The 25533-nt window shown below is 46.4% G+C and overlaps 1 protein-coding gene and 1 long non-coding RNA gene across 3 annotated transcripts in view; one reads left to right on the top strand and one right to left on the bottom strand.

Annotated features, from left to right (window-relative positions):
- The window catches only part of LOC143988840 (ribonuclease H1-like), a 51681-nt gene extending 49284 nt beyond the window's left edge, over positions 1–2397 (top strand). For both annotated transcript variants that reach the window (XM_077488732.1, XM_077488733.1), the window contains exon 9: positions 1588–2397. In XM_077488732.1, the coding sequence (XP_077344858.1) occupies positions 1588–1683 (96 nt within the window). In that variant the 3' untranslated portion in view covers positions 1684–2397. The remainder of the gene's footprint in view (positions 1–1587) is intronic.
- The window catches only part of LOC143988841 (uncharacterized), a 50277-nt gene extending 24987 nt beyond the window's left edge, over positions 1–25290 (bottom strand). The window contains exons 1-3 of the long non-coding RNA XR_013276926.1: positions 24887–25290; positions 24727–24783; positions 24042–24141 (exon numbers count right to left, since the gene is read on the bottom strand). This is a non-coding gene — a long non-coding RNA (uncharacterized LOC143988841). The remainder of the gene's footprint in view (positions 1–24041; positions 24142–24726; positions 24784–24886) is intronic.
- Between the last annotated feature and the right edge of the window lie 243 nt (positions 25291–25533).

The raw sequence follows: 25533 nt of genomic DNA, 5'->3' as shown, positions 1-25533 counted from the left end.
TGTTTGTTTTTATATACCTCAATAAAAAGAATGTTACAAAAAAAAATTTGCAGCAAAAGATATATATTTTTTTGTTCTTTTAACCACTACAATACAGGGCACTTTCACCCCCTTCCTTCCCAGCCCAATTTTCAGCTTTCATCGCTCTAGCGCTTTCAATGACAATTACACGGTCATGCTACACTGTACCCAAATGAAATTGTTATTTTGTTCGCACAAATAGAGCTTTATTTTGGTGTTATTTATTCACGACTCCGTTTTTTATTTTTTGCGATATAAGCGCAAAAAAAGCGGAAATTTGGAAAAAAAAACTATTTTCTTTTTTCTATTTGAAAAGAAATCCAATAAAATCAAATTTTGTCATAAATTTAAGCCAAAATGTATTCTGCTACATGTTTTTGGTAAAAAAAAATTCCGTTAAGTGTATAATAATTGGTTTGTGTGATCAGGGACATATGTACGCAAATGATCATGTACATGTGTGCAGGTGATCACGTACATATGTGTGCAGATAATCATTGGGACATGTGATTTTAGTGGGACATATGTGGGGGACATGTTTTTATTATTAGGGACATGTGTTTTTATTATTTGGGGACATGTATGTTTTGGGGACATGTGTGTTTTGGGGACATATGTGGGGACTGCGTTTGTACTGTGTGGTGTGTTGACACTAGACTGATGATCAGTGAGTAAAAAGCTGTAAAGAACAGCTCATACTCACTGATCATCAGCCGGCTGCAGCGTTCTACTCTCCTCTCCTCAGCGATGACTTCCGTGTGAGGAGAAGAGAGCCGATTGTCTAGCAACCGGCTGTTTGTTTACATCACATGATGGCCGTGATTGGACACGGCCGTCATGTGATCAGGAGGGCCAATCACAGAGCCCTCCTGCCGATCTGAGATGTGCCGTGTCCGGGTGACACGAGCACATCGGGATCGCGCCGCTACTTCTGAAGGATGTTCCTGAACGTCCTATCAGGAGTAGACGGCTCCCACCCGGCCGTATATATGCATTGGCTGGGTGGGAAGTGGTTAATGATGGGCCATTTTTTTTTTTTTATCTTCTTGTTTTTGCTTTAGGTACCATCTACACAGGGAGGGCTCTGTTGAAATCCAGCTGCTCAGCTGGGAATCTGTTTGCCGATCCCCACTGAGCAGGTGGATGGCTGTTCCGTGTCCACTCCACTTATGCAGAGTGGACACGGATACAGTCTGCTCTCCTATATGGATGGGCAGTCAAATGTAAACAGACCGACTGTCTGTTTATACCCGACTGTCATGCAATCCGCCAGAAGGATGGGGAACCGGTCCCCATTCATCTGTTTTGAGCACTTAGGATCGGATGTTGGCGGGTATCAACGGACACCGCCCCATAGAGTCTGGATGGTCTGATCGGATCCGCCTGTATAACCCATTTCTAAATTCTGGCAACCTTTCTACCACTTTAAATTAACTAACAGTTATTTATCATAGTTATAGTACTGGTGGTTTGTTTTTGATCGTGCCTCATATTTTTTTTTTCTTCTTTTTGGATTATTCTGGTGTTTAAGACATTTTGTGTAACACTTGCTACCTTGCATTGCAGATACACATCCCAGGACATGCTGGCTTTGGAGGAAATGAAGCTGCTGATAGACTTGCTAGAGAAGGCGCTCAGAAACCTGAAACGAGCTCCGTTTAGAACATATTCATTATTTTTTTTTTTTTTTAAATAAAGCTTAAATAAGCTATGCTTATAAGACCAAATAAATGAAATTTAGTAATAAGAACTTATTTTTATTTTTTTACCATACGTCTGAATTAAGAATGGCCCCTAATGTTTTCCAGATGTCATGAACACATATGCTTACCTGAAATGTACAGCTACAACCATCTTTCATTGTTGACATTGAGAGAAATGACAGATGTAATATGACTGGTTTGTTTCACAGTCCTCTTTACTTTTGAGTGACGAAGGTTAATGTAACCTTTTATTTATAATTATTTATACAGGAAAATTGAAAATAAATATGGGCTGCCATGACTGACCTCCTTCTGAAAAAGTTATATATCTGGCTGCCTGTAGTTGCAATATTGACTAAATTCACTTACCTGTAGCAAGTATGCAGACATGGAGTTTTGACTTCACTTCGCTGTAAACTTGTTTAAGGTCTGTTAGATGGATAATATCAAAGTCTGGGAACTGTGTGGGCAAATAGTTTTCAGAGGTCTAAAGTTGTATTATTTTTATTTATTTTTTTCCCGTACAGTTTTTTTTTCCTTTTTAATGTAGACGTGCTGATTGTAAATAGTGCTGCTTGTGGTGACAAATGCCTCATCGCTTCAGTGTCTGCTGTAAAAAAAAATTGTGCTCTGAGGCATATTTAATAAAATTTTTATAAATGGACAATTAAAACATGCAAATATCGTGTTCTCTTATTATATTATATAAGTGGACAGTTGCCTTGGTGGTCACAGGTACTGATTACTTCCTGGTGTTTGGGCTACTACAGACATCTTTATGGCCAAATAAAAAATGGAAATCGCGTCCATTCAGCAAATATGTTCCAGTAGCATGAGAAGCTTGTAATAGAGCCAAACATACTTGTTTCATTTTAATAAAGTGGTAAAGTATTAAAAAAATGTTTTCCTAAGATGACAGAGCAATTCTTCATATCCTAGCATGTGTCTGCTATGCAAGCTCCCCAAATCTTACTAACCTGCTCTGTGCAATGATTTTGGGCAGAGCAGCCCTGATCCTCCTCTTCTGGGGTCCTTCACTGGTGCTCCAGGCTCCTCCTTTTCAGCAATTGCCCCCATAGCAAGCCGCTTCCTAATAGGGACACTCATGCAGGTTCGCCTCTGAGCTGCCTTGTCTGCTTTTGTTGACGGACAGGGTGGCTTGGCCAGCTCCCTGCTCTTGTGACAACATTTGATTGACAGCAGCTCCCGCTGTGATTAATCTGTGCAGTGAGGAGGGACAAAGCCAGGAGAGCCGCTGCTCTCGTGCACATCGCTGGATCAAGATCAGGCTCAGGTAAGTACTGTAAAGTTGGGCGGTGGGGATATATGCCACACAGGTGTTTACCTTACTACAAAGAATTGGGGCTCATTTACACTAGCTTCAGCTTCAACACACATTAACGGCTAGTTTACACTTGCTTCAAAACATGGCTTCAGACAGGCTTTGTTAAAGGCTCTCTGAACGCCAGTCAAAGCTCTGTCACTAAATAAAATGGTTAGCTTGCAGTCCTGTTTACACCTGCTTTTGCTTTGCTTCGGCTATGCTTCAAAAATGATACCCTATGTAACTTTAGTGATGCTTAAAAGCATCTTCAATGCCTCCATAGAAGCCTACGGCAACGTTTTCTCATCGAAGCAAAAGCAAGGTGTAACCAGGACTGTAAGCTAACCATTTTATTTAGTGACATGAGCTTTGATTGGCGTTCAGAGAGCTTTAACACAGCATGTTCGAATCCATGTTTTGAAGCAAGTATAAACTAGCCATTAATGTAAAATCACTAAGGGCTAGTTTACACTTCAGACAGGCTTTGTTAAAGCTCTCTGAACACCAGTCAAAGCTCCTGTCACTAAATAAAATAGTTAGCTTACAGTCCTGTTTACACTTTGCTTTTGCCTTTGTCTTTGCTTGAAAAGTTATACCCCCCATGTCGCTTTAGTGGGGCTTCAAAGCCTCAATAGAACTCTATGGCAAAGCTCACTTGAAGCACCTACAGCTTTAATTTAGCTTTAACTTCCTTTTTGTTTTGGAGAAATTGCAGGCATGAGATATTGACACAAAGGGCATCTACCAAGCTTCATTGAAGCATCATAAACACTTCATAAAAGCATGTTGAAGCTCTGTGTGTCTGAATGGAGACAGAGTGGCTGCTTGGCTCAGGTGCCCCCTAGCAAGCTGCTTTTTGCGGGGTCACTTGGCAGGAGGGAGGGACCTGAGGAAAGGAGGATCTGGGCTGCTTTTTGCAAAACCATTACAGAGCAGGTAAGTATGACATGTTTGTTATTTTGAAAGTAAAGAAAACAGACTTTAGTATCGCTTCAAGCTAAACAAAACAAAAAAAAGCATTCTGCAGCAGAATTCCCCCCCCCCCCACCCACCCACCACTCCCCCCTTAATACTTAGCTGAGCCCAATATTGATACAGCGATGTGCCAATCTGTACCAATCACTCAATGTGTTCATTCCTAACTCTAGCAAAGTAGAAGCTACTCAAATCACTTGTGCTTGGAGAATAGCCGGCTGAAAATTTACACACCAGGATAATGCCTGCAGGTGTAGCCATCATCCTGGTATAACCACTTTAACCCAAAGACGTCGTATGAAGTCATACGTGAGGGAAGTGGTTAAGAATGTTAGCTAAAACTGAGCAAGTGGGAGGGATTATAGCCTCAAGGTGGCTGGCCTTAGTTCTTCTAAGTGCCTAGTGTCCTCTTCTATAGACGGCAATATAACCATAGGTTGCTTTTTACCATCAAGCTGTGTCAAAGGACAATTATTAAACCTTTTTATTTTTTTAATACCAAACCATAACAAGCTCCTGGCTCCTTCCCCTGCTTAGTGTCCACCATAGCCAGCTGCTTGCTCCTGAGGGGCTCTGTGTGTCCATAGACCGGCTTGGCCCTGCTCCCTCCTCACTGGCTGTGACTGACATCTCTAAACCTAGGAGGAGGGAGAGAACAGAGAGTTGCTGCTCTTGAGCACATCACTGGACTGAGCTCAGACAAGTATAAGAGGGAGAGCTGCTCTCAGGGTGTGGTCTTTCGTTCATTGACAGACACAGCTCCAGTAATCTTGACAGTAGGGTTATTACGCCACTTTCAGGAGAGGACTAGGCAGAACATGTAATGTGAAAAACAGAACTTTACAGTTCCGCCCAGGGGGCGGTCCCTCTGGTAATAACCACTCAGCCTGATTTCTGCAGCTCAGTTTTTTTTCTGCCTAGTGAAGGACCTAGGCTCCCGGCCGGGACCATCAGTCCTGGGGATTTTTTCTGTTTTTGACAAGATTTGAAGATCCTGTGATCTGCTATCAACAGCAGGGTGGGTGACAGGCTGGATAATAGATCCTTGTAGTCTCCCCAGCCTTGCCATCAAGCATGTGAAGACCCTAGCTATGTGCTCGGTCGGCCGTGACATGCCCCTCAGGCTCCAGGGGCGGCCGATGAGAGTAATGCTCCGGGGCACACATATGGCCGGACTACAGATGCCTTTGTCACAGTGTGCCATGGGCCAGCAGCCACCCCGCACTGCTCAGGTGTATGTCTGTGATGGGATGTCCCCAGCTCGTCCGGATGGTAAGTACAGCTCTTCCTGCCTCGGTGGGACAGAGCAGCTGGGCATTCCCTGGGAGGTCGATTAGGGGCCCCCCCCCCCCCCCCGTGGGAGATGCTGCATGACTGGGTTGCGGAGTGGTGTGTGTACCTGAGCCAGGGGCTCTAATTCTTGTCTGGGGGCTGTGCTGGCTGTCCATGTCCCTGAGCTGTCTGTGATCTCTCTGCTGGTGTCTGTGGGCTCTGTGCTGCCGCCATTATCTATGTTCTTTCACTGTGTACTATTACTTGTCGCCTATTTTCTGTGTGTCTCTGTGGGAAGCATGGTCAGCGCCCATTTTATCGAAGTTTGGCGGCCATTTTTCCTGTGATTTTTCTCAATACAGGGTGCCCGGTGGCAATTTTTTTTGTAGCTTCAGCGTGGTTTTTCTCCTCAGCGCTGGTTCCTGTACCTCAGAACTGCGCATTTTTTTTTTTTTTTTTGCGCTGGACACCTGGGAGCTGACACTGGACACAGACACCTGTAACAGCACGGCGCAGCGCTTGGTCGGGGTGAAGAGTCCTGCGGTGGGGGCCCCTCAGTCCGCAGCAGCTAGGAGGGTGGGATTGAGCACCTTGTCCTAAGTCCCCAAAGATGGCAGACAAGTGGGTCAGCATGGCATCAGAAACTGGTGTTTCTTCCCCAGACCTCCCTGCAATTGCAACTGGCTCGTCTGCAAACAGTGCAGTGCCTTTGGAGGCTTTGTCGGCGGTCCCTGAAACATTCTTTGCCAGGGTGGAGGCAGTGTGCGGGCGCAAAGGTGGTAAAAACGGCCCCTGACCTCCCCCCAGCAGAGTTCTGACTCAGACTCTGGCCCCGCAGTGACTAGCTGCCCCTGCTCTGATGTGTCATAAGATGCTGACCAGGACCGATCGGACAGTGAGGACGATTCCGGGTCCACACAAGTTGGAGCACTTATCACAGCCGTGCGTGATGCCTTGAAAATTCAGGATACAGCAGGATCCTCTGCTGAAGTAGCGGTCCCGTAAGCCAGCCCGTACACCTAAGGCGTTTCCGTATCTGACTTATTTCGATAAGTTCATATACAAGGAATGGGGAAGCCTGCAACGGACCTTTTCGGTCCCAAAAAGAATGACGGTGCGTTTCCCCTTTGAGGAAGTCCAAGGCAGTGGCCCGCTTCCTGTTTACGGTAGTGGGGTCAGCGATACGACCAGTACTGGCCACAGCATTGGTGTCGCAGACACTTACTGAGTGGGCAAAACTATTGCACCGTGAATTGGAGAATCAGCAGGCCTTTCCTGTCTGTGTGGAACTAGCAGACCAGTTACTGCATGGCCTTAAGTACGTTTGTGACGCGGCTCTGGATACGCTTCCCTTGCTCTATTCAGCAGTGGTGCTGCCGCGTCTGATTTGGCTGAAATGCTGGTCTGCGGACCAGGCATCTAAAAAAAAGCCTTGACAGATCTACCTTCCTTGGTGAGTGGCTATTTGGAGCCTCGCTTGATGACATTATTAAGAATGTCACAGGTGGGAAGAGCACCTTGCTCCCGTAGTCCAGGAAGAGTAAGGAGCCACGCTGCAGGCAAGGGCCCTCGTTTTCCACTCAAGAGTCTTTTCCTCTACCCGGGACTTCAGCAAAACGCTCCCAGTCCGACAGGACGACTACCGAGGGACAGAAGCGTCCCTAGACTTGCAAGCCTAACAAGCCAGCGAGCAAAAGTGCTACTGCATTTAGGTTTGACCCCGCCTGTCACTCGGGTGGGGGGGGTCGCCTTTGGGAGTTTGCAGCCCGGTGGGCCTCTCAGCTGTCCGACCAATGGGTCTGCGAACTGATTTCATCGGGCTACAAGATAGAGTTCCTCTCTTGGCCACCAAACTGATTTTTCCCCTCCAGCATACCCTTATTCCCGGCTCGCTGGGAGGCCCTGTTTGGGGTAGTAAGGAACCTGCTAAGCTGTGGGGTGATAGTGCCTTTTCCAGAAACTGAAAGGTTTCAGGGGTTCTATTCCAATCTGTAGTCCCCAAAAAGGAAGGGGTACATCCAATCTTGGACCTGAAAGCCCTCAATTGCTTTGTGAAAGTACATACAGTAGGATCAGAATGGAATCAGTTCGCTCTGTAGTCGCTGCACTCCATCAGGGGGACTCCCTGGTATCTTTGGACATCCAGGACGTGTACTTGCATATACCCATATGCCTCTAGGCATCAGAGGTTTCTGCGATTTTGCAGTGGGGGAAGACCACTATCAGTTTGTGGCTCCCCCCCTTTGGCTTGGCTTCAGCACCCCGAGTCTTTACCAAGGTATTGGCTCCAATTTTGGTGTTGTTGCGACAACGTGGGATCGCAATAGTGGGTTACCTAGAGGATCTCCTTCTGAGAGCAGTTTCCACCTCAGAATTAATCACCCTGCAGGAATTTGGGTGGGTGTTGAACCTCAAAAAGTCGGTTTTTGTGCTGGCTTAATGCCTGGAGTACGTAGGCTTACTGCTGGACTCGGTGGAAGCAAGAGTGTTTCTCCTTTCAGACAAACTGCAGTCTCTCAAAGCCGCGGTGAAGCTGTTGATGAACTGCAGGGGGTCGTGGCTGCGCTTCTGCATGCGAGTCCTGGGCCTCATGGTGGCCTCCTTTTGAGGCGGTACCGTACGCCCAATTTCACATCAGAGTCTTGCAGAAGGAGATATTGGCAAAATGGGACAAACCTCCATTATCACTGGATCAACAGATTCAGGTGAGTTAGTCAGGGACTCTCTTCTCTGGTGGCTGAGATCTCTGGCCCTTTGGTCCGAGAAGTCATTCCTACCTCTTCATTGGACAGTGATTACAACAGCGGATGCCAGCCTGACCGGCTGGGGTGCAGTACTGGGAGTGCAGTCGACCCGCGGCCCCTGGTCGAGGGAGGAATCCCAGTTGCCGATCAGTGTACTCGAACTTAGAGCAATCAGGCTTTGCCTCTCCACATTGTTGATGAGACTACGAGGACGTCCGATCAGGATCCAGTCAGACAACGCCACGGCGGTGGCATATGTTAACCATCAAGGAGGAACAAGAAGCTTGGCTGCAGCACAGGAGGTCGCTCACATCCTTCAGTGGGTAGAGCCCTGACTGCCATATACATCCCCGGAATAGAAAACTGGCAGGTGGACTATGTAAGTCACCAGATGCAGGACCCAGGTGAGTGGTCATTGCATCTGGAAAGTGTTCAGGCTTCTTTGCCTGCGGTGGGGCACACCAGATGTGGATCTCCTGGCCTCTAGGCTGAATCAAAAGGTGCAGAGGTTCGTGTCTAGGACAAGAGATCCTTGGGTGGATGCTTCAGACGCGTTGGTGGCTCCATGGGAGCAGTACCAACTGATTTACGCCTTTCCTCCGCTCAAACTGTTGCCACGTCTGCTCCACAGAGTGGAGGTCAAGGGGATTCCAGTGATACTGATTGCCCCAGATTGGCCTCGGCATCCTTGGTACACCGACTTAGTACACCTTGGTGGTTACCGATTAGAGAAAACCTTCTGTCACAAGGCTGATTCTCCATCCTGCTTTACCGGCACGGCTGTTGAAGGCTAGGTGCTAAGGAACTGAGGTCTGTCTGACTCTGTGATTTCCACTATGTTAAGGGCATGGAAATCTTCTTCTCAGAAGATATACCGTCGTACGTGGAAGGCTTATATCTCCATGTGTGAGGAGATGGGGTGGCGTCCCCGCACCTATTCCGTTTTCAGGATCCTGCTGTTCCTACAGCGAGGAGTGGACCAGAAACTGGCCTTAAGCACCATCAAGGCACAGATAGCCTTGGCTCTCTTTTTCCAATGACCCCTGGCATCTCACTCTCTTGTGAGCACTTTTGTACAAGGAGTCCGGCGTGTAGTCCCCCCCCGGTGCGTCCACCCTTACCTCCCTGGGCTCTGAACCTGGTGTTGTCGGCGCTTCAGAAACCGCCATTTGAGAACATCAGGGAGATCCCTTTGTTAACACTCTCTCAGAAAGTGGTCTTCCTAGTGGCCACTACATCGGCCAGGAGGGTTTCAGAACTGGCGACCTTGTATTGCAAGTCGCCCTATCTTGTTATACACAAGGATAAGGTGGTGTTGCGTCCTTTCTACTGAAGGTGGTTTCGGCTTTTCACCTCAATGAAGACATTGTGTTACCATTTCTGTGTCCTAAACCGACACATCCTAAGGAGGTGGCCCTCCAACTCCTGGACGTGGTCCTGGCCCTAAGGGTATATCTGTCTGCCACGGCTCCCTTCCGGAATTCAGACTCTGTTTCAGTACCCGGTCCGAAAAAAGGAATGGTGGTCTCATCGTCCACCATTTCCAGGTGGATCAGACAGATCGTGGTCCAGGCTTACGCCATGAAGGGACAGGTGCCCCCCTTTCCTGTCATGGCTCACTCCACCAGGGAAATTGGGATCTCTTGGGCCTTCCAAAATTAAGTGGCAGTGCCTCAAGTCTGTAAGGCAGTGGCTTGGTCGTCCGTTCACACTTTTACAAAATTCTACAAAGTGGATGTAAGCGCATCTTCTGATGCCTGTTTTGGCCGCAAAGGTTTGCAGGTGCCTGTGTATTGTTGCAATTTTACACTCTTGTTTCTGTTAAGAGAAAGTTGCCTTTTTTGAATGTTAATCGCAAGTTCTGATGCGGTTGGTTCAGATGGTGACTCCCCCGTTACGGAGCACCTCTGGTTGTGGGTGAAGTTTTGTTTCTGTTCCCACCCCTCGTTATGACACTGCTTGGGGATGTCCCTACGGTCAAGATTACTAGAGCTGTGTCCGTCAATGAATGAAAGAGAAAATAGGATTTTTGTACTCGCCGTAAAATCCTTTTCTCAATAGTTAATTGATGGACACAGCACCCTTCCCTCCTATTGGCTTATGTTATACTGCTTGTTGATGTACTGAGTTGCAGGAAGCAGGCTGAGGGGTTATTACCAGAGGGCAGGGCTGGACTTACCATTGGGCTTGACTGGGCTCAAGCCCATGGGCCCCGCCTAATAGGGGGCCCGCATGCCCTGCCGAGATACATACCTGAGTGTACTCGGCTCAGCTCCACTCACAGTCACACCCAGTCCCTATGATGGACATAACACAGGGACTGGGCGTGACTGTGAGCCAATCCGAGTACACTCGGCTACTCTCGGCTCCGCTCTGAACTGCAAAAGGAGCTGCCGAGAGCCAACCGAGAGGACCTGAGAGCCGCCGAGATACACAGGACTCTGCTCCATTTTTAAACTTCAAGACTGCAATGACAAGGCTGCAATGACACTGGACAAGGCAGCAGATGGATGGACAAGGCTGCAGATGGACACTGATAAGGTTGCATTGATGGGCATTTAAATGTAAGTTTTTTTTTTGTTTTTTTTTTCCCTTAAACTTCCCTCCTAAACATGGGGTGAGTGTTATACGCCGGCGCGTGTTGTACACCGATAAATACAGTAATGTATAGAAGGTAGGGCCCGAAAGTGACTCAAGCCCAGGGGCCCCCACCACCCTAAGTCCTGCCCTGCCAGAGGGACCCCCCCCCCCCCCTTGGCGGAACTGTAAAGTTCTGTTGTTTTTCACATGTATTACATGTTCTGCCTAGTCCTCTCCTGAAGGTGGCGTAATAACTCTATGGTCAAGATAACTGAAGCTGTGTCCGTCCATGAACTTCAGAGAAAAGGATTTTATGGCGAGTACAAAAATCCTATTTTTCCTTAATGCATTCTAGAACCACCTAAAGTGGTAGTAAAGTCTTTAAAAAAAACAAAAAAAAAAAAAAACACAAGACTGTCCTCCTGCAAGTTAAAGGCATAATGTGCTACTAGGCCAGGGGTAGGGAACCTTTTTGGCTCAGAGAGCCATGAACGCCACATATTTTAAAATGTAAATTCGTGAGAGCCCTACAATATGTTTAAAACCAAATACAAGTAAATGTGTGCATTTTATGTAAGACCAACACTTTTAACCACTTTCAGACCGGACCATTTTGCTGGTAAATGACCAGAGGTCTTTTTACACTTTGGCACTGCGCTGCTTTAACTGGTAATTGCGCGGTCATGCAATGTTGTACCCAAACGAAATTTGCGTCCTTTTCTTCCCACAAATAGAGCTTTCTTTTAAAGGTATTTGACTGATTCTGCGATTTTTATTTTTTGCGATATAAACGTAAAAAGACCGCAAATTTTGAAAAAAAATGATATTTTCTACTTTTTGTTATTAGAAAAATCCAATAAACTCAATTTTAGTCATACATTTAGGCCAAAATGTATTCAGCCACATGTCTTTGGTAAAAAAAAAGTCAATAATTGTATATTTATTGGTTTGCGCAAAAGTTGTCACATCTACAAACTAAGGTACATTTTCTGGAATTTACGCAGCTTTTATTTTATGACTGCCTATCTCATTTCTTGAGGTGCTAAAATGGCAGGGCAGTACAAAACCCCCCCAAATGACCCCATTTTGGAAAGTAGACACCCTAAGGAAATTGATAAGAGGCATGTTGAGCCCATTGAATATTTTATTTTTTTGCCGCAAGCGATTGAATAATGACAAAAAAAAAAATTTTTTTTTTTTTTACACAAAGTTGTCACTAAATGATATATTGCTCACACATGCCATGGTTATATGTGGAATTGTACCCCAAAATACATTCTGCTGCTTCTCCTGAGTACGGGGATACCACATGTGGTCGACTTTTTGGAAGCCTAGCCGCGTACGGGGCCCCGAAAGCCAAGCACCGCCTTCAGGATTTCTAAGGGCATACATATGTAATTTTACTCCTCACTACCTATCACAGTTTTGAAGGCCATAAAATGCCAAGATGGCACAAAACCCCCACAAATGACCCCATTTTAGAAAGTAGACACCCCAAGCTATTTGCTGAGAGGCATGTTGAGTCCATGGAATATTTTATATTTTGCCACAAGTTGCGGGAAAATGACAAACTTTATAAATTTTTCACAAAGTTGTCACTAAATGATATATTGCTCACACATGCTATGGGCATATGTGAAATTACACCCCAAAATAAATTCTGCTGCTTCTCCTGAGTACGGGGATACCACATATGTGGGACTTTTTGGGAGCCTAGCCGCGTACGGGGCCCCGAAAACCAAGCACCGCCTTCAGGCTTTCTAAGGGCATACATTTTTAATTTCACGCCTCACTACCTATTACAGTTTTGAAGGCCATAAAATGCCAAGATGGCACAAAACCCCCACAAATGACCCCATTTTAGAAAGTAGACACCCCAAGCTATTTGCTGAGAGGCATGTTGAGTCCATGGAATATTTTATATTTTGCCGCAAGTTGCGGGAAAGTTACAAACTTTTTTTTTTTTATTTTTTTTTTTCACAAAGTTGTCACTAAATGATATATTGCTCACGCATGCCATGGGCATATGTGAAATGACACCCCAAAATAAATTCTGCTGCTTCTCCTGAGTACGGGGATACCACATATGTGGGACTTTTTGGGAGCCTAGCTGCGTACGGGGCCCCAAAAGCCAAGAACCGCCTTCAGGCTTTCTAAGGGCGTAAATCTTTGATTTCACGCCTCACTACCTATTACAGTTTTGAAGGCCATAAAATGCCAAGATGGCACAAAACCCCCACAAATGACCCCATTTTAGAAAGTAGACACCCCAAGCTATTTGCTGAGAGGCATGTTGAGTCCATGGAATATTTTATATTTTGCCGCAAGTTGCGGGAAAATTACAAACTTTTTTTTTTTTATTTTTTTTTTCACAAAGTTGTCACTAAATGATATATTGCTCACGCATGCCATGGGCATATGTAAAATGACACCCCAAAATAAATTCTGCTGCTTCTCCTGAGTACAGGGATACCACATGTGTGGGATTTTTTGGGAGCCTAGGTGCGTACGGGGCCCCGAAAGCCAAGAACCGCCTTCAGGCTTTCTAAGGGCGTAAATCTTTGATTTCACGCCTCACTACCTATTACAGTTTTGAAGGCCATAAAATGCCAAGATGGCACAAAACCCCCACAAATGACCCCATTTTAGAAAGTAGACACCCCAAGCTATTTGCTGAGAGGCATGTTGAGTCCATGGAATATTTTATATTTTGCCACAAGTTGCGGGAAAATTACAAACTTTTATTTTTTTTTCACAAAGTTGTCACTAAATGATATATTGCTCACACATGCCAGGGACATATGTGAAATGACACCCCAAAATAAATTCTGCTGCTTCTCCTGAGTACGGGGATACCACATGTGTGGGACTTTTTGGGAGCCTAGTCGCGTACGGGGCCCCGAAAACCAAGAACCGCCTTCAGGATTTCTAAGGGTGTAAATTTTTGATTTTACACCTCACTACCTATCACAGTTTTGAAGGCCATAAAATGCCCCAAAATGACCCCATTTTGGAAAGTAGACACCCCAAGCTATTTGCCGAGAGGCATGGTGAGTATTTTGCAGCTCTCATTTGTTTTTGAAAATGAAGAAAAAAAAAATAATGTATATTTTTTTTCTTTTTTTCAATTTTCAAAACTTTGTGACAAAAATGAAGGTCTGCAAAATACTAACCATACCTCTCGGCAAATAGCTTGGGGTGTCTCCTTTCCAAAATGGGGTCACTTGGGGGGATTTTGTGCTATCTGGGCATTCCATGGCCTCCGAAACTGTGATAGGCAGTGAGGAATGAAATCTAAAATTTACACCCTTAGAAATCCTGAAGGTGGTGCTTGGATTTTGGGGTACCGTACGCGGTTAGGCTCCCAAAAGGTCTCACACTTGTGGTATCCCCGTACTCAGGAGAAGCAACAGAATGTATTTTGGGGTGTAATTTTACATATAACCATGGCATGTTTGAGCAATATATCATTTAATGACAACTTTGTGCAAAAAAAAAAAAAAAAATAATAATAATGTATTTTTTCCACAACTTTTGTCAAAATATAAAATATTCCATGGACTCAACCTGCCTCTCAGCAAATAGCTTGGGGTGTCTACTTTCTAAAATGGGGTCATTTGGGGGGGTTTTGAACTGTCCTGGCATTTTATGCACAACATTTAGAAGCTTATGTCACACATCACCCACTCTTCTAACCACTTGAAGAAAAAGCCCTTTCTGACACTTTTTGTTTACATGAAAAAATATTTTTTTTTGCAAGAAAATTACTTTGAACCCCCAAACATGAAGTGTTTTTTTAAAGCAAAAGCCCTACCGATTAAAATGGTGGGTGTTTCATTTTTTTTTTTTACACGGTATTTGCGCAGCGATTTTTCAAACGCATTTTTTGGGGAAAAAACACACTTTTTTTTATTTTAATGCACTAAAAATCACTATATTGCCCAAATGTTTGATGAAATAAAAAATATGATCTTAGGCCGAGTACATGGATACCAAACACGACATGCTTTAAAATTGCGCAGAAACGTGCAGCGGCGACAAACTACGTACATTTTTAAAAGCCTTTAAATGCCTTTACAGGTGACCACTTTAGATTTACGGAGGAGGTCTACTGCTAAAATTAGTACCCTCGATCTGACCTTCGTGGTGATACCTCACATGCATGGTGCAATTGCCGTTTACATATGCCACCAGACCAACGCTTGTGTTCCGCGTTGCGCCTTAGCAGGGGGGGACAGGGGTGTTTTTTTTTATTTTTTTTTTTTTTTTATTATTTTTTTTGCTTTTTTTTTTTTTTTTTAAACTGTTCCTTTCATTTATATATATTTTTTTATGATTTTTATTGTTATCTCAGGGAATGTAAATATCCCCTATGATTGCAATAGGTAGTGACAGGTACTCTTTTTAAAAAAAATTAGGGTCTATCAGACCCTAGATCTCTCCTCTGTCCTCAAAGCATCTGACCACACCAAGATCGGTGTGATAAAATGCTTTCCCAATTTCCCAATGGCGCTGTTTACATCCCGCAAAATCTAAGTCATGAAATGCTCGTAGCTTCCGGTGTCTTAGGCCATAGAGATGATTGGAGCCATTCTGGTCTCTGATCAGCTCTATGGTCAGCTGGCGGAACCACCGGCTGCATTCTCAGGTTCCCTGTTGGGACAGGAGAGCCTGAGAAAACCATGGAAGATGGTGCGGGGGGGGGGGGACATTCCCTCCCACTGCTTGTAAAAGTAGTCTAGAGGCTAATTAGCCGCTAGGATTGCTTTTACATAAAAGCCGACCGCTGGCTGAAAAGAATGATACCAAGATGATACCTAAACCTGCAGGCATCATTCTGGTATAAGCACTCAAAGTCCCGCAACATACCAGTATGTTGCTGGAACTGGTTGGGCATATATTGTATTTTTTTTTTCATGCAGCCTGTGGGCTGAACGAAAAAAAAATATTGATCGGTGGGTATGCCCACCATTAGATACCACCCTTCATCCACCCACTTTCTAATGGTGGGCATACATGCACCATTTATATATGCCGAAGCATGGGGGCATCCTCCCGCAAAAGGTAGGAGCAGATCGCTCCTCCACCCCTTATGCCCCCATGCTTCGGCATATATGCTCTTTTTTAACTGTGGTGGTGAAATCACCCCCGACAGTGCTAGAGTCGCGGCTTTATGTATCATGGGAGCAAACGCTGTTGCTGTCAAGATAAATAAATCCGCTCTGCAGCAGAATGGCGTACCTGCTAAGCAAATGATGGTTAACAATAAAACAAAGTAACATTACAGTATAACAGTAGGACTTACCATACCTGCAAAGCAAATACAAAAAAAATCGCAAAAAATAACACATTTAACACAATCTGTGCCTAAAATATATATATGCCGAAGCATGGGGGCATCCTCCCGCAAAAAAGTTATGCCGCGTACATACATTCAAACTTTTCCACGGGCAAGCCCTCCGTCGGAATTTTGACTGTATGTACGTGGCATTAGGAACAAAATCGCTCCTCCACCCCTTATGCCCCCATGCTTCGGCATATATGCTCTTTTTTAACTGTGGTGGTGAAATCACCTCCGACAGCGCTGGAGTCGTGGCTTTACGTATCGTGGGAGCAAACGCTGTTGCTGTCAAGATAAATAAATCCACGCTACAGCTGAATGGCATACCTGAAAACAAAAAATGGTTAACAATAAAACATTGCAGAATAGAATACAGTACAAAGGAGCAGAACAATAGAGAGAGAATAGAGAGAGAGAGAACAATAAAACGACAACTATTTTTGGTTTTTTTATTTTATATTTTTTTTGGTTTTTTTGGTTTTTTTACTTTTTTTTTTTTTTTTTTAACACTTTTTTATGTAACTTTAACACTTCTGTTGTAACGGTTCCAGCGGTTTGGGTCTCTCAAAATGTGATGGCATCTTGGGAGACCCTGTGAACGTGTGCCTAGCTTGTGCAATGCTGTACCCTACGCTAATACTCAACTAGTTCATGGTAGCGTTCAAAACACTCACCCTGACAAAGACCAGGCTGGCCAGGACAGCGGGGACAATAAGAACGGGTGTCACGCCTAAATCCGCGCTTTCTGCAGACACGACATTTTCTTTGGGGGGCTCGTTGGGTAGGGGTACTCGGGAGGACATAAGAATAATGCCTCTCATGCAGCCGGCTTACTGCATCTGGTAGGGGAAGGTGAGGTGGAGCACCGCCTGGATACAGAAGGGCTCTGACGATATCCTCCTGGAATTTGAGGAAGGATCCAGTCCGTCCTGAAGCTTTGTGTAGTACATAAGCATTCAGTATAGCCAATTGGAATAAATAAACAGACACTTTTTTGTACCAGCGTCTGGACTTACGGGCAACTAGATACGGCGCCAACAACTGGTCATTGAGGTCCACCCCTCCCATGTTAAGGTTATATTTGTGGACACAGAGGGGTTTCTCCACAATACCAGTCGCCGTAGGAATTTGGACCGTCGTGTCTGCATGAAGGGAGGTAAGAACGAAAACATTCTTATTATCCCTCCACTTCATAGCGAGCAAATTATTACTGCGCAAGCAGGCTCTCTCCCCCAGCCTAAGACGGGACTCTACAAGCCGCTGGGGAAAGCCCCGGCGATTAGGTCGCACTGTGCCACATGCTCCAATCTGCTGATCAAACAAGTGACTAAACAGTGGCACGCTTGTGTAATAATTGTCCACGTACAAGTGGTACCCCTTTCCGAATAAGGGTGACACCAAGTCCCACACTATCTTGCCAGCGCTTCCTATGTAGTCAGGGCAGTTCTCCGGCTCTACGTGACTATCTCTTCCCTCATAAACCATGAAACTACGTGTATAGCCTGTGGCCCTGTCACAGAGCTTATACATCTTGACCCCGTATCTGGAACGCTTGTTGGGGACGTATTGTTTGAATGACAAGCGACCAGAAAATTTAATCAGGGACTCATCAACGCAGACAACTTGATCGGGAGTAAACAAGGCTGCAAAACGTTGGTTGAAGTGGTTTATGAGGGGCCGAATTTTGTAGAGCCGATCGTACTCAGGGTCTCCACGAGGACGACAGAGTTCATTGTCGCTGAAGTGCATGAACCGCAAAATCATCTCGTATCGTGCCCTGGACATGGAAGCAGAGAACACGCGCATATGGTGAATTGGGTCAATGGACCAATATGACCGCAACTCACTCTTTTTGGTTATGCCCATGTTGAGGGAGAGGCCCAGAAAGATTTTAAATTCGGAAACCGTAACTGGTTTCCATTGTCTGGCAAGGGCGGACTGGGGAATAGTGGCGATGTGTTGAGCAGCGTACAAATTGGTTTGGTCCACAATAGATCTATAGAGATCTTCGGTGAAAAACAGTGAGTAAAAGTCAAGTGTCGTAAAATCAACTGTTTCCACGTTAATGCCAGGTTGGCCAGTGAATGGGGGAAGTACGGGTTCTGCAGAAGTGGTGGGCACCCAAATAGGATTGGCGAATTCTGCAGGAAGGGCACTATGGGTACGACGGGCCTGTCTTTGTTTTCTTGGTGGCAGCGGGACACTACTTGTGCTTGCCACCTCGCCAGCTTGAACTGCACTTATGGGACTCGCCACGTCACCACGTGTTACTGCAGTGCTGGATGTAGGTCCAGGGTGTACTAGGCCGCTGGTGCTTGCCAGTTCACCAGAAGGCTGAGCGGCTCTAGTACGTCTCTGCTCCATACGAGTGACCTGCGGTTCCTGCACCTCAACAACAGAATACATACGGGATTGGGCACACCTGTTCTTAGCAGCGGCCTCATCTCCGTCGTCAGAGCTATCTGTCATGGAGCCGCTGTCCTCTACAGGTTCGTATTCTGAGCCTGAATCTGACAGATGAGTGACGTCCTCTTCACTATCTGTCATGCTCAGAAACGTGTAGGCCTCATCACTAGTGTACCTTCGCTTTGCCATTTTGGGCTCTAAATTTAGGGGTACACTAGTGAGACTCACAGGTAAAAAAGCACCTAGCCTGTCAGCGACTGTTTCAAAACGCTACAAAAAAAACTGTTAGCGATCGCAGGGATCAAGCCTGACTCTGCGAACGCTGCAGTTATGTGTGTTGTGTTTTGTAAGTGACAGTGATCGATCGATACTGCACTTGGGTGGGCTGGGCTGGGCTTGGCGTAGGGGCTAAACGCAGGTGCTAGCGGGTATCTGGGCTGATCCCGCTAACAATGCGTTTTGGGAAACCTAAAATGCTGGCAACGATAATATATATCTGATCAGATACTATATTACTAAGGGAGGTGTATGCTTTGCGCGTGGGTGTTAGCGGTACTGGCACTAACCTGACGCTGGGGCGACGCAGGCCTTATCTGACCCTAAAAAACTTATATCACCCGCCGGGTGATCAGGGGGTTAAACCTTTATTAGGTAATAAATGGCGGGTGCCCTGAAACAAAAAAAAAATAACTAACCAACCAGCGTCACCTGTAACAGTTATATGGTGATCACTGGTGAAAGGGTTAACTGGGGGGCAATCAGGGGGCTATGCGGTAGTATATGGGGGTCCCTGACGCTATAAAAAGCTGCGGCGAACCCAAATACTTACCTGCCTATCTAGGGTCACCTGTGACACTAATACAGCGATCAGAAAAAAATCGCTTATTAGTGACACTGGTGACGGGGGGTGATCACGGGGTTAAACCTTTATTGGGGGGGGTTAGGGGGGCACCCTAGAGCTAAAGGGGGCTAGCCCTAATTGCCCTAACAGTTATTACAGTCACAAATGACACCAATGCAAAAAAAAAAAAAAAAAAAGAAAAAAAAAAAAATGCACTTGGTGTCACTGTGACTGGGGGGGGCAGGGGTGATTGGGGGGTGATTGGGGGTGATCAGGGGGGTGAAAAGTGTGCCTGGCGTGTTCTACTGTAAGTGTAGTGTTGGGTGCAACTTACCGATCCTCTCTCCTCCGTGCCGGAACGAAAAAGACCGACACGAGGAGAGATTACATCATTTCCTCTCCTGTGTTTACATTACAGGAGAGGAAGTGATGTCACCGAGCATTTTCATTCGTCGGGAGCGATCGCGAGGGGGTGGCCATGAATGAATGGCCGTCCCCTCGTCCGGGATCGCTCCCGAACGAATACCGACCGCCGCAGGCACCGGGCGGGGGCCCGATCGGGCCCCCGACCCGCGGGAGGCAAGGGACGTACATGTAAGCCCTTATGCCTGCCCGTGCCATTGCACCGACGTACATCGGCGTGCGGCGGTCGGCAACTGGTTAAAGTACAATAAGTCTGTAAGTTAAACAATCAGGTGTTCTTTATTAACCACCTCAATACAGTGCAGTTACACCCCCTTCCTGACCAGACCAATTTTCAGCTTTCAGCGCTCTCACAGTTTGAATGACAATTACTCAGTCATCCAACACTGTATCCATATGAAACTTGCGTCTTTTTTTCCACACAAATAGAGCTTTCTTTTAGTGGTATTTAACCACTTGCTTACTGGGCACTTAAACCCCCCTCAGTCCCAGACCAATTTTCAGCTTTCAGCGCTGATGCACTTTGAATGACAATTGCGCGGGCATACAACACTGTACCCAAATGAAATTTTTATCATTTTTTTCCCACAAATAGAGCTTTCTTTTGGTGGTATTTAGTTACAGCTCGGAGTTTTATTTTTTGCTAAACAAACAAAAAAAGATGCAAAAAAATAAAAATAAATAAATCATGTTTTAATAGTTTGTTATAAAATTTTGCAAACGGGTCATTTTTCTCCTTCATTGAAGTGCGCTGATTAGGCGGCACTGATGGCTGCATTGGTGGGCACTGATGGGCTGCATTGGTGGGCACTGATGGGCTGCATTGGTGGGCACTGATGGGCTGCACTGGTGGGCACTGATAGGCATAGTTAAGGCGGCACTAATAGGCACAGATAAGGCGGCACCGATGGGCAAAGATGGGCACAGATAAGATGGCATGGATGGGTGGCACGGATAAGTGGCACGGATGGGTGGCACGGATGGGCACTGATAGGTACCACTGATAGATGGGACTGATGGGCACTGATAGGTGGCTCTGATAGGTGGCACTGCTGGGCACTGATGGGCGGCACTGCTGGGCACTGATGGGCGGCACTGGGTCGCAGCACCTTTGAGGCAGATTGTGGGCACTGTGGGTGGCACTGTTGGTGGCACTGCTGGATGGCACTGTGGGTGGCATTGTGGGTGGCACTGTAGGTGGCACTGTGGGCACTATGGGCACTGATGGGGGGCACTTACTTTTATTCAGGATGGCACGGCGGTGGGCAGGTGGGCACTGGCAGGGGGCAGGTGGTCAGCTGTATTGCTGGCCGTGATCGGGACTGATGTCCCGATCACGGCCGCCGGTGATCGGCTTTTTTTTTCTCTCCTCGCGCTGTCAGCGCGAGGAGGAATAATAGCCGATTACCGGCTCCGTTCTATCACATGATCAGCTGTCATTGGCTGACAGCTGATCACGTGATAAGGGGTCGGGATCGACCCCTTGCACGGATCGGTGATCAGGCGAGTCTCACGGACTCGCCGATCACAGAGCGCGCCGCGCGCGCCCCTCAGGGGGCGCGCAGGCCGCTCGTATCCGGGACGACGTCAATAGACGTAGTCCCGGAAATGTAGGTCCGCGCTGATGCCGTCATTTGGCAATAGCGCGGATCTGTAGTGGTTAATCACTAGTGGGTTTTTTATTTTTTGTGCTATAAATAAAATAAAACGTAAATTTTGTGAAAAAAATGCCTTTTTCTTTGTTTCTGTCATAAATTTTTGCTAATTAGTAATTTTTCTTCATAAATTTTGGGCAAAATTTATACTGCTACATATCTTTGGTAAAAATAACCCACATTGGTATATATTATTTGGTCTTTGTGAAAGTTATAGAGTCTACAAACTATGGTGCCAATCACTGAAAATTGATCACTTCTGATCAGGCCTTCAGTACATCAGGTGTACCTCATTTCCCGAGACACTAACAAGTCAGGAAAGTACAAATACCCCCCAAATGACCCCTTTTTACAAAGTAGACATTCCAAGGTATTAAGTAAGTAGTATGGTGAGTTTTTTTAAGTTGTCATTTTTTCCCACAATTCTTTGCAAAATTAAGATTTTTTAAAAAAAATTTTTTTTACAAAATTGTCATATCAGGTTATTTCTCACACACAGCATATGCATACAACAAATTACACCCCAAAATACATTCTGCTACTCTTCCCGAGTACGGCGATACCACGTGTGAGACTTTTACACAGCCTGGCCACATACAGAGCACTAACATTGATGTAGTACCTTCAGATGTTCTACGAGCAAAAATGACGCATCTCATTTCTCAACCACCTATTACACTTTTGAAGGCCCTGGAGTACCAGGACAATGGAATTTCCCATAAAATGACCCCATTTTGGAAAGCAAACACCCCAACGTATAATCTGTGAGGCATAATGAGTCTTTTGAATGGTTAATTTTTTTCCAGACATTTTTGGAATATGTGGAAAAAAATTAAAACGCATTTTTTTTTTTTTTTACACAAAATTGTCAATTTATAAGATATTTCTAACACATAGCATGTATATAGCAAAATTACACCCCAAAATACATTCTGCTACTCCTCCCGAGTATGGCGATACTACATGTGTAGGACTTTTACACAGCCTGGCCACATAGAGAGGCCGAACATTGAAGTAGTACGTTCAGGCGTTCTAGGAGCATAAATTACATATCATTTCATTCCTACCCATCACACTTTTGAAGGTCCTGGACCACCAGGACAGCGAAATTACCCACAAAATGACCCCATTTTGGAAAGCAAACACCCCAACGTATATTCTATGAGACATGGGCTGCAAATAGGTACTCGGGTACTCTGATGGCTTGGTGACAGGTACTCGGGCACTCTGATGGTCTGGTGACAGGTACTCGGGTACTCTGATGGCCTGGTGACAGGTACTCGGGTACTCTGATGGCCTGGTGACAGGTACTCGGGTACTCTGATGGCCTGGTGACAGGTACCCGGGTACTCTGATGGCCTGGTGACAGGTACCCGGGTACTCTGATGGCCTGGTGACAGGTACTCTGATGGTTTGGTGACTGGTATTTGGGCTGTGACAGATACTCGGGTACCCTGATGGACCGTGACAGGTACTCGGGTACCCTGATGGGCCGTGACAGGTACTCGGGTACTCTGATGGGCCGTGACAGGTACTCGGGTACCCTGATGGGCCGTGACAGGTACTCGGGTACTCTGATGTGCCGTGACAGGTACTCGGGTACTCTGATGTGCCGCGACAGGTACTCGGGTACTCTGATGTGCCGCGACAGGTACTCGGGTACTCTGATGTGCCGCGACAGGTACTCGGGTACTCTGATGGGCCGCGACAGGTACTCGGGTACTCTGATGGGCCGCGACAGGTACTCGGGTACTCTGATGGGCCGCGACAGGTACTCGGGTACTCTGATGGGCCGCGACAGGTACTCGGGTACTCTGATGGGCCGCGACAGGTACTCGGGTACTCTGATGGGCCGGTACAGGTACTCGGGTACTCTGATGGGCCCGGGACAGGTACTTGGGTACTCTGATGGGCCGTGACAGGTACTCAGGTACTCTGATGGGCTGGGACAGGTACTCGGGTACTCTGATGGGCTGGGACAGGTACTCGGGTACTCTGATGGGCTGTGACAGGTACTCAAATACTCTGATGGACTGTGACAGGTACTCTGATGGACTGTGATTGACAGGTACTATGAGGGGTGGTGACAGGTCTTCTTTATTGGGGGGGGCAGGCAGGCAATCAGTGTGATTGGTGTACACTAGGCGGTAACGAGATGTTACCGCAATCTCCTCCTCACACACGATCGGTGTGTGAGGAGAACAACCCGGTAACATCTCGTTACAGCGGTTTGTTTACATTTTAGTGATCGGCTGTGATAGGATCACAGCCGATCACGTGGGTAAACAGCCGGCCAATGGCTGTTTACCAGCGTCGGTGACGAGCAGTGTTCCCGGGGCACACGCAGCCACCGACGTGCACGCGCAGCGCGCTCACGATCGCGCGCATGCGCCATGCACAGTCGGGGTGTGACCATCTGTGATCGGCCGTGACTTCATCATGGCGGCCGATCACGTGGTAAACAGCCATAACCAATGGCTGTTCACCCCCTTCGGTGGCGAGCGACCGAAGAAACAGGGGTGCGCGCGCATGATCGCGCGCATTCCCTGTTTAAACGGGAGGCCGTCATATGACCTCTCGCCACAAAAGGTGCGCTGCCTGGCCGTCATTTGACGACCGGCGGTCAGCATCTAGTTAAAAGATAAATCATAGAACAAAGAAATACGGCAAAGTTGCCGAACATGACATGACCTCTGAATTCTTTTAATAACGTTGTTATGCTGTTGCTAACCAATGATGAATAAAGTACTTCTTACCGTTAATGTGACTTCTGGTGCTGCTTGGTTTTGCTGATGGCTTTGTAGTCTGTTTGATACGTGGTGCGGTTAAGCTTCATGCAGGCGTTGAGACTTCCATCTGTTAAACGTGATCGTAGGTTGGTCTTAATGTTTTTGTTTTTTTTAATCGATTAATCAACTAATTTTGATTAATTATAACTGTAATGTTGTCATCTCCCCCACTGTAATGTCCACATCTCCCCCCACTGTAATATCTTCGTCGTCTCCCCCACTGTAATATGCACATCTCCCCCACTGTAATATGCAGATCCAGGAGCAGATGAGGCGGGCGGTGATGATGACATCAGCGAGCCGCTCACCTAGGCCGCTGCCGGGTGTACCAAGATGGCCGCTGCTCCGGAGCTAGGCCGAAGCCGCGGCCTTTCCTATGGGCTCAATTCGCGGTTTGGCACACCACGCGATCTGCGAGAGCCAGATGTAGCCATCAAAAGAGCCACAGGTTCCCGACCCCTGTACTAGGCACAGCATATTAGCACATTATGACAGACTTGCCTTTAAAAGGGATCCCACCAGTGACTTCTATGCAGCAGGACTATATTACACTAATGAGAGTAGGGGGAGCATACTAGCGCCCCCTACATATGGGAATAGGGACAAGGGAATTTCAGTTATATTTCATATCAGTAATTAATTGGTTACTTACCTGGTCACCTGATCAATCTTCCAGAATATTTCAGTTACATCAGGTGATCCAACGAACCTATGAAAATAAACAGAAGGTTATAAAAGGAAAACAACCAACAAATTTTATCAGAACGACGGTTGCAGCAGAAGAAAAAGGCACCCCTACGTTGTTCTCTTACCTGCCATGCATTCTTTGCTGCGTCAGCTAATGGAGAGGGCCTCTGCTCCGGATGGCGATGCCTGGATGAGGTTCTGTTTATCTTCCGGCCCATCTACGGCTTCTTCGCCTCCTTTGTCTCCCCCTTTCCAGGCTGCGGTTCCAGGTCTTCCTCCTTCTTCATCCGCTCTGCCCTCCGCCGCCATCTCTTTCCGCTCTGGGAGATTCCCTTGCACAGACGGTCCCCCTTCCTTCTTTGCTCCTTCCTCCTTTGGCTCCTCCTTCTGTGCTGCCTGTTATTCCTCCCTCCAGAAACTCTACAGCTGGCTCCTTCGTTCCACAACAATCATTTGGTTCCTCCTCTCCAGCGTCATCAGTAGTGAGGCAGAATACCGACTGCGATGTTGGGGCATGCGCAGTGTCAACAGGACGTCCACAGAGGAACAGACAGAGGTCGGTTCGCTGGATCGAATCCAGGGACCAGCCTGTGAATAAGAAATCAAAAACTAATGGTAAAAATACTATTAATTCTTTTAATTGTCATTCTAGTTTTGCTGCTGATTTACATGCAAATTCTTTCAATTCCAGTAAGCATAGCTACTAAAAGGAATGTGCATGTTGTTTCATCAGATGTTCAATTTGTTGCTAATTCTTTGTCAGCAGATGATA

Source organism: Lithobates pipiens, unplaced genomic scaffold (genome assembly GCF_037356315.1).
Source record: "Lithobates pipiens isolate NorthernLeopardFrog02 unplaced genomic scaffold, aLitPip1_a1.2 Scaffold_18, whole genome shotgun sequence".
NCBI lineage: Eukaryota > Metazoa > Chordata > Amphibia > Anura > Ranidae > Lithobates > Lithobates pipiens.
The sequence above is the reverse complement of the archived record's forward strand: the minus strand, read 5'-3'. Positions and strand labels throughout refer to the sequence as shown.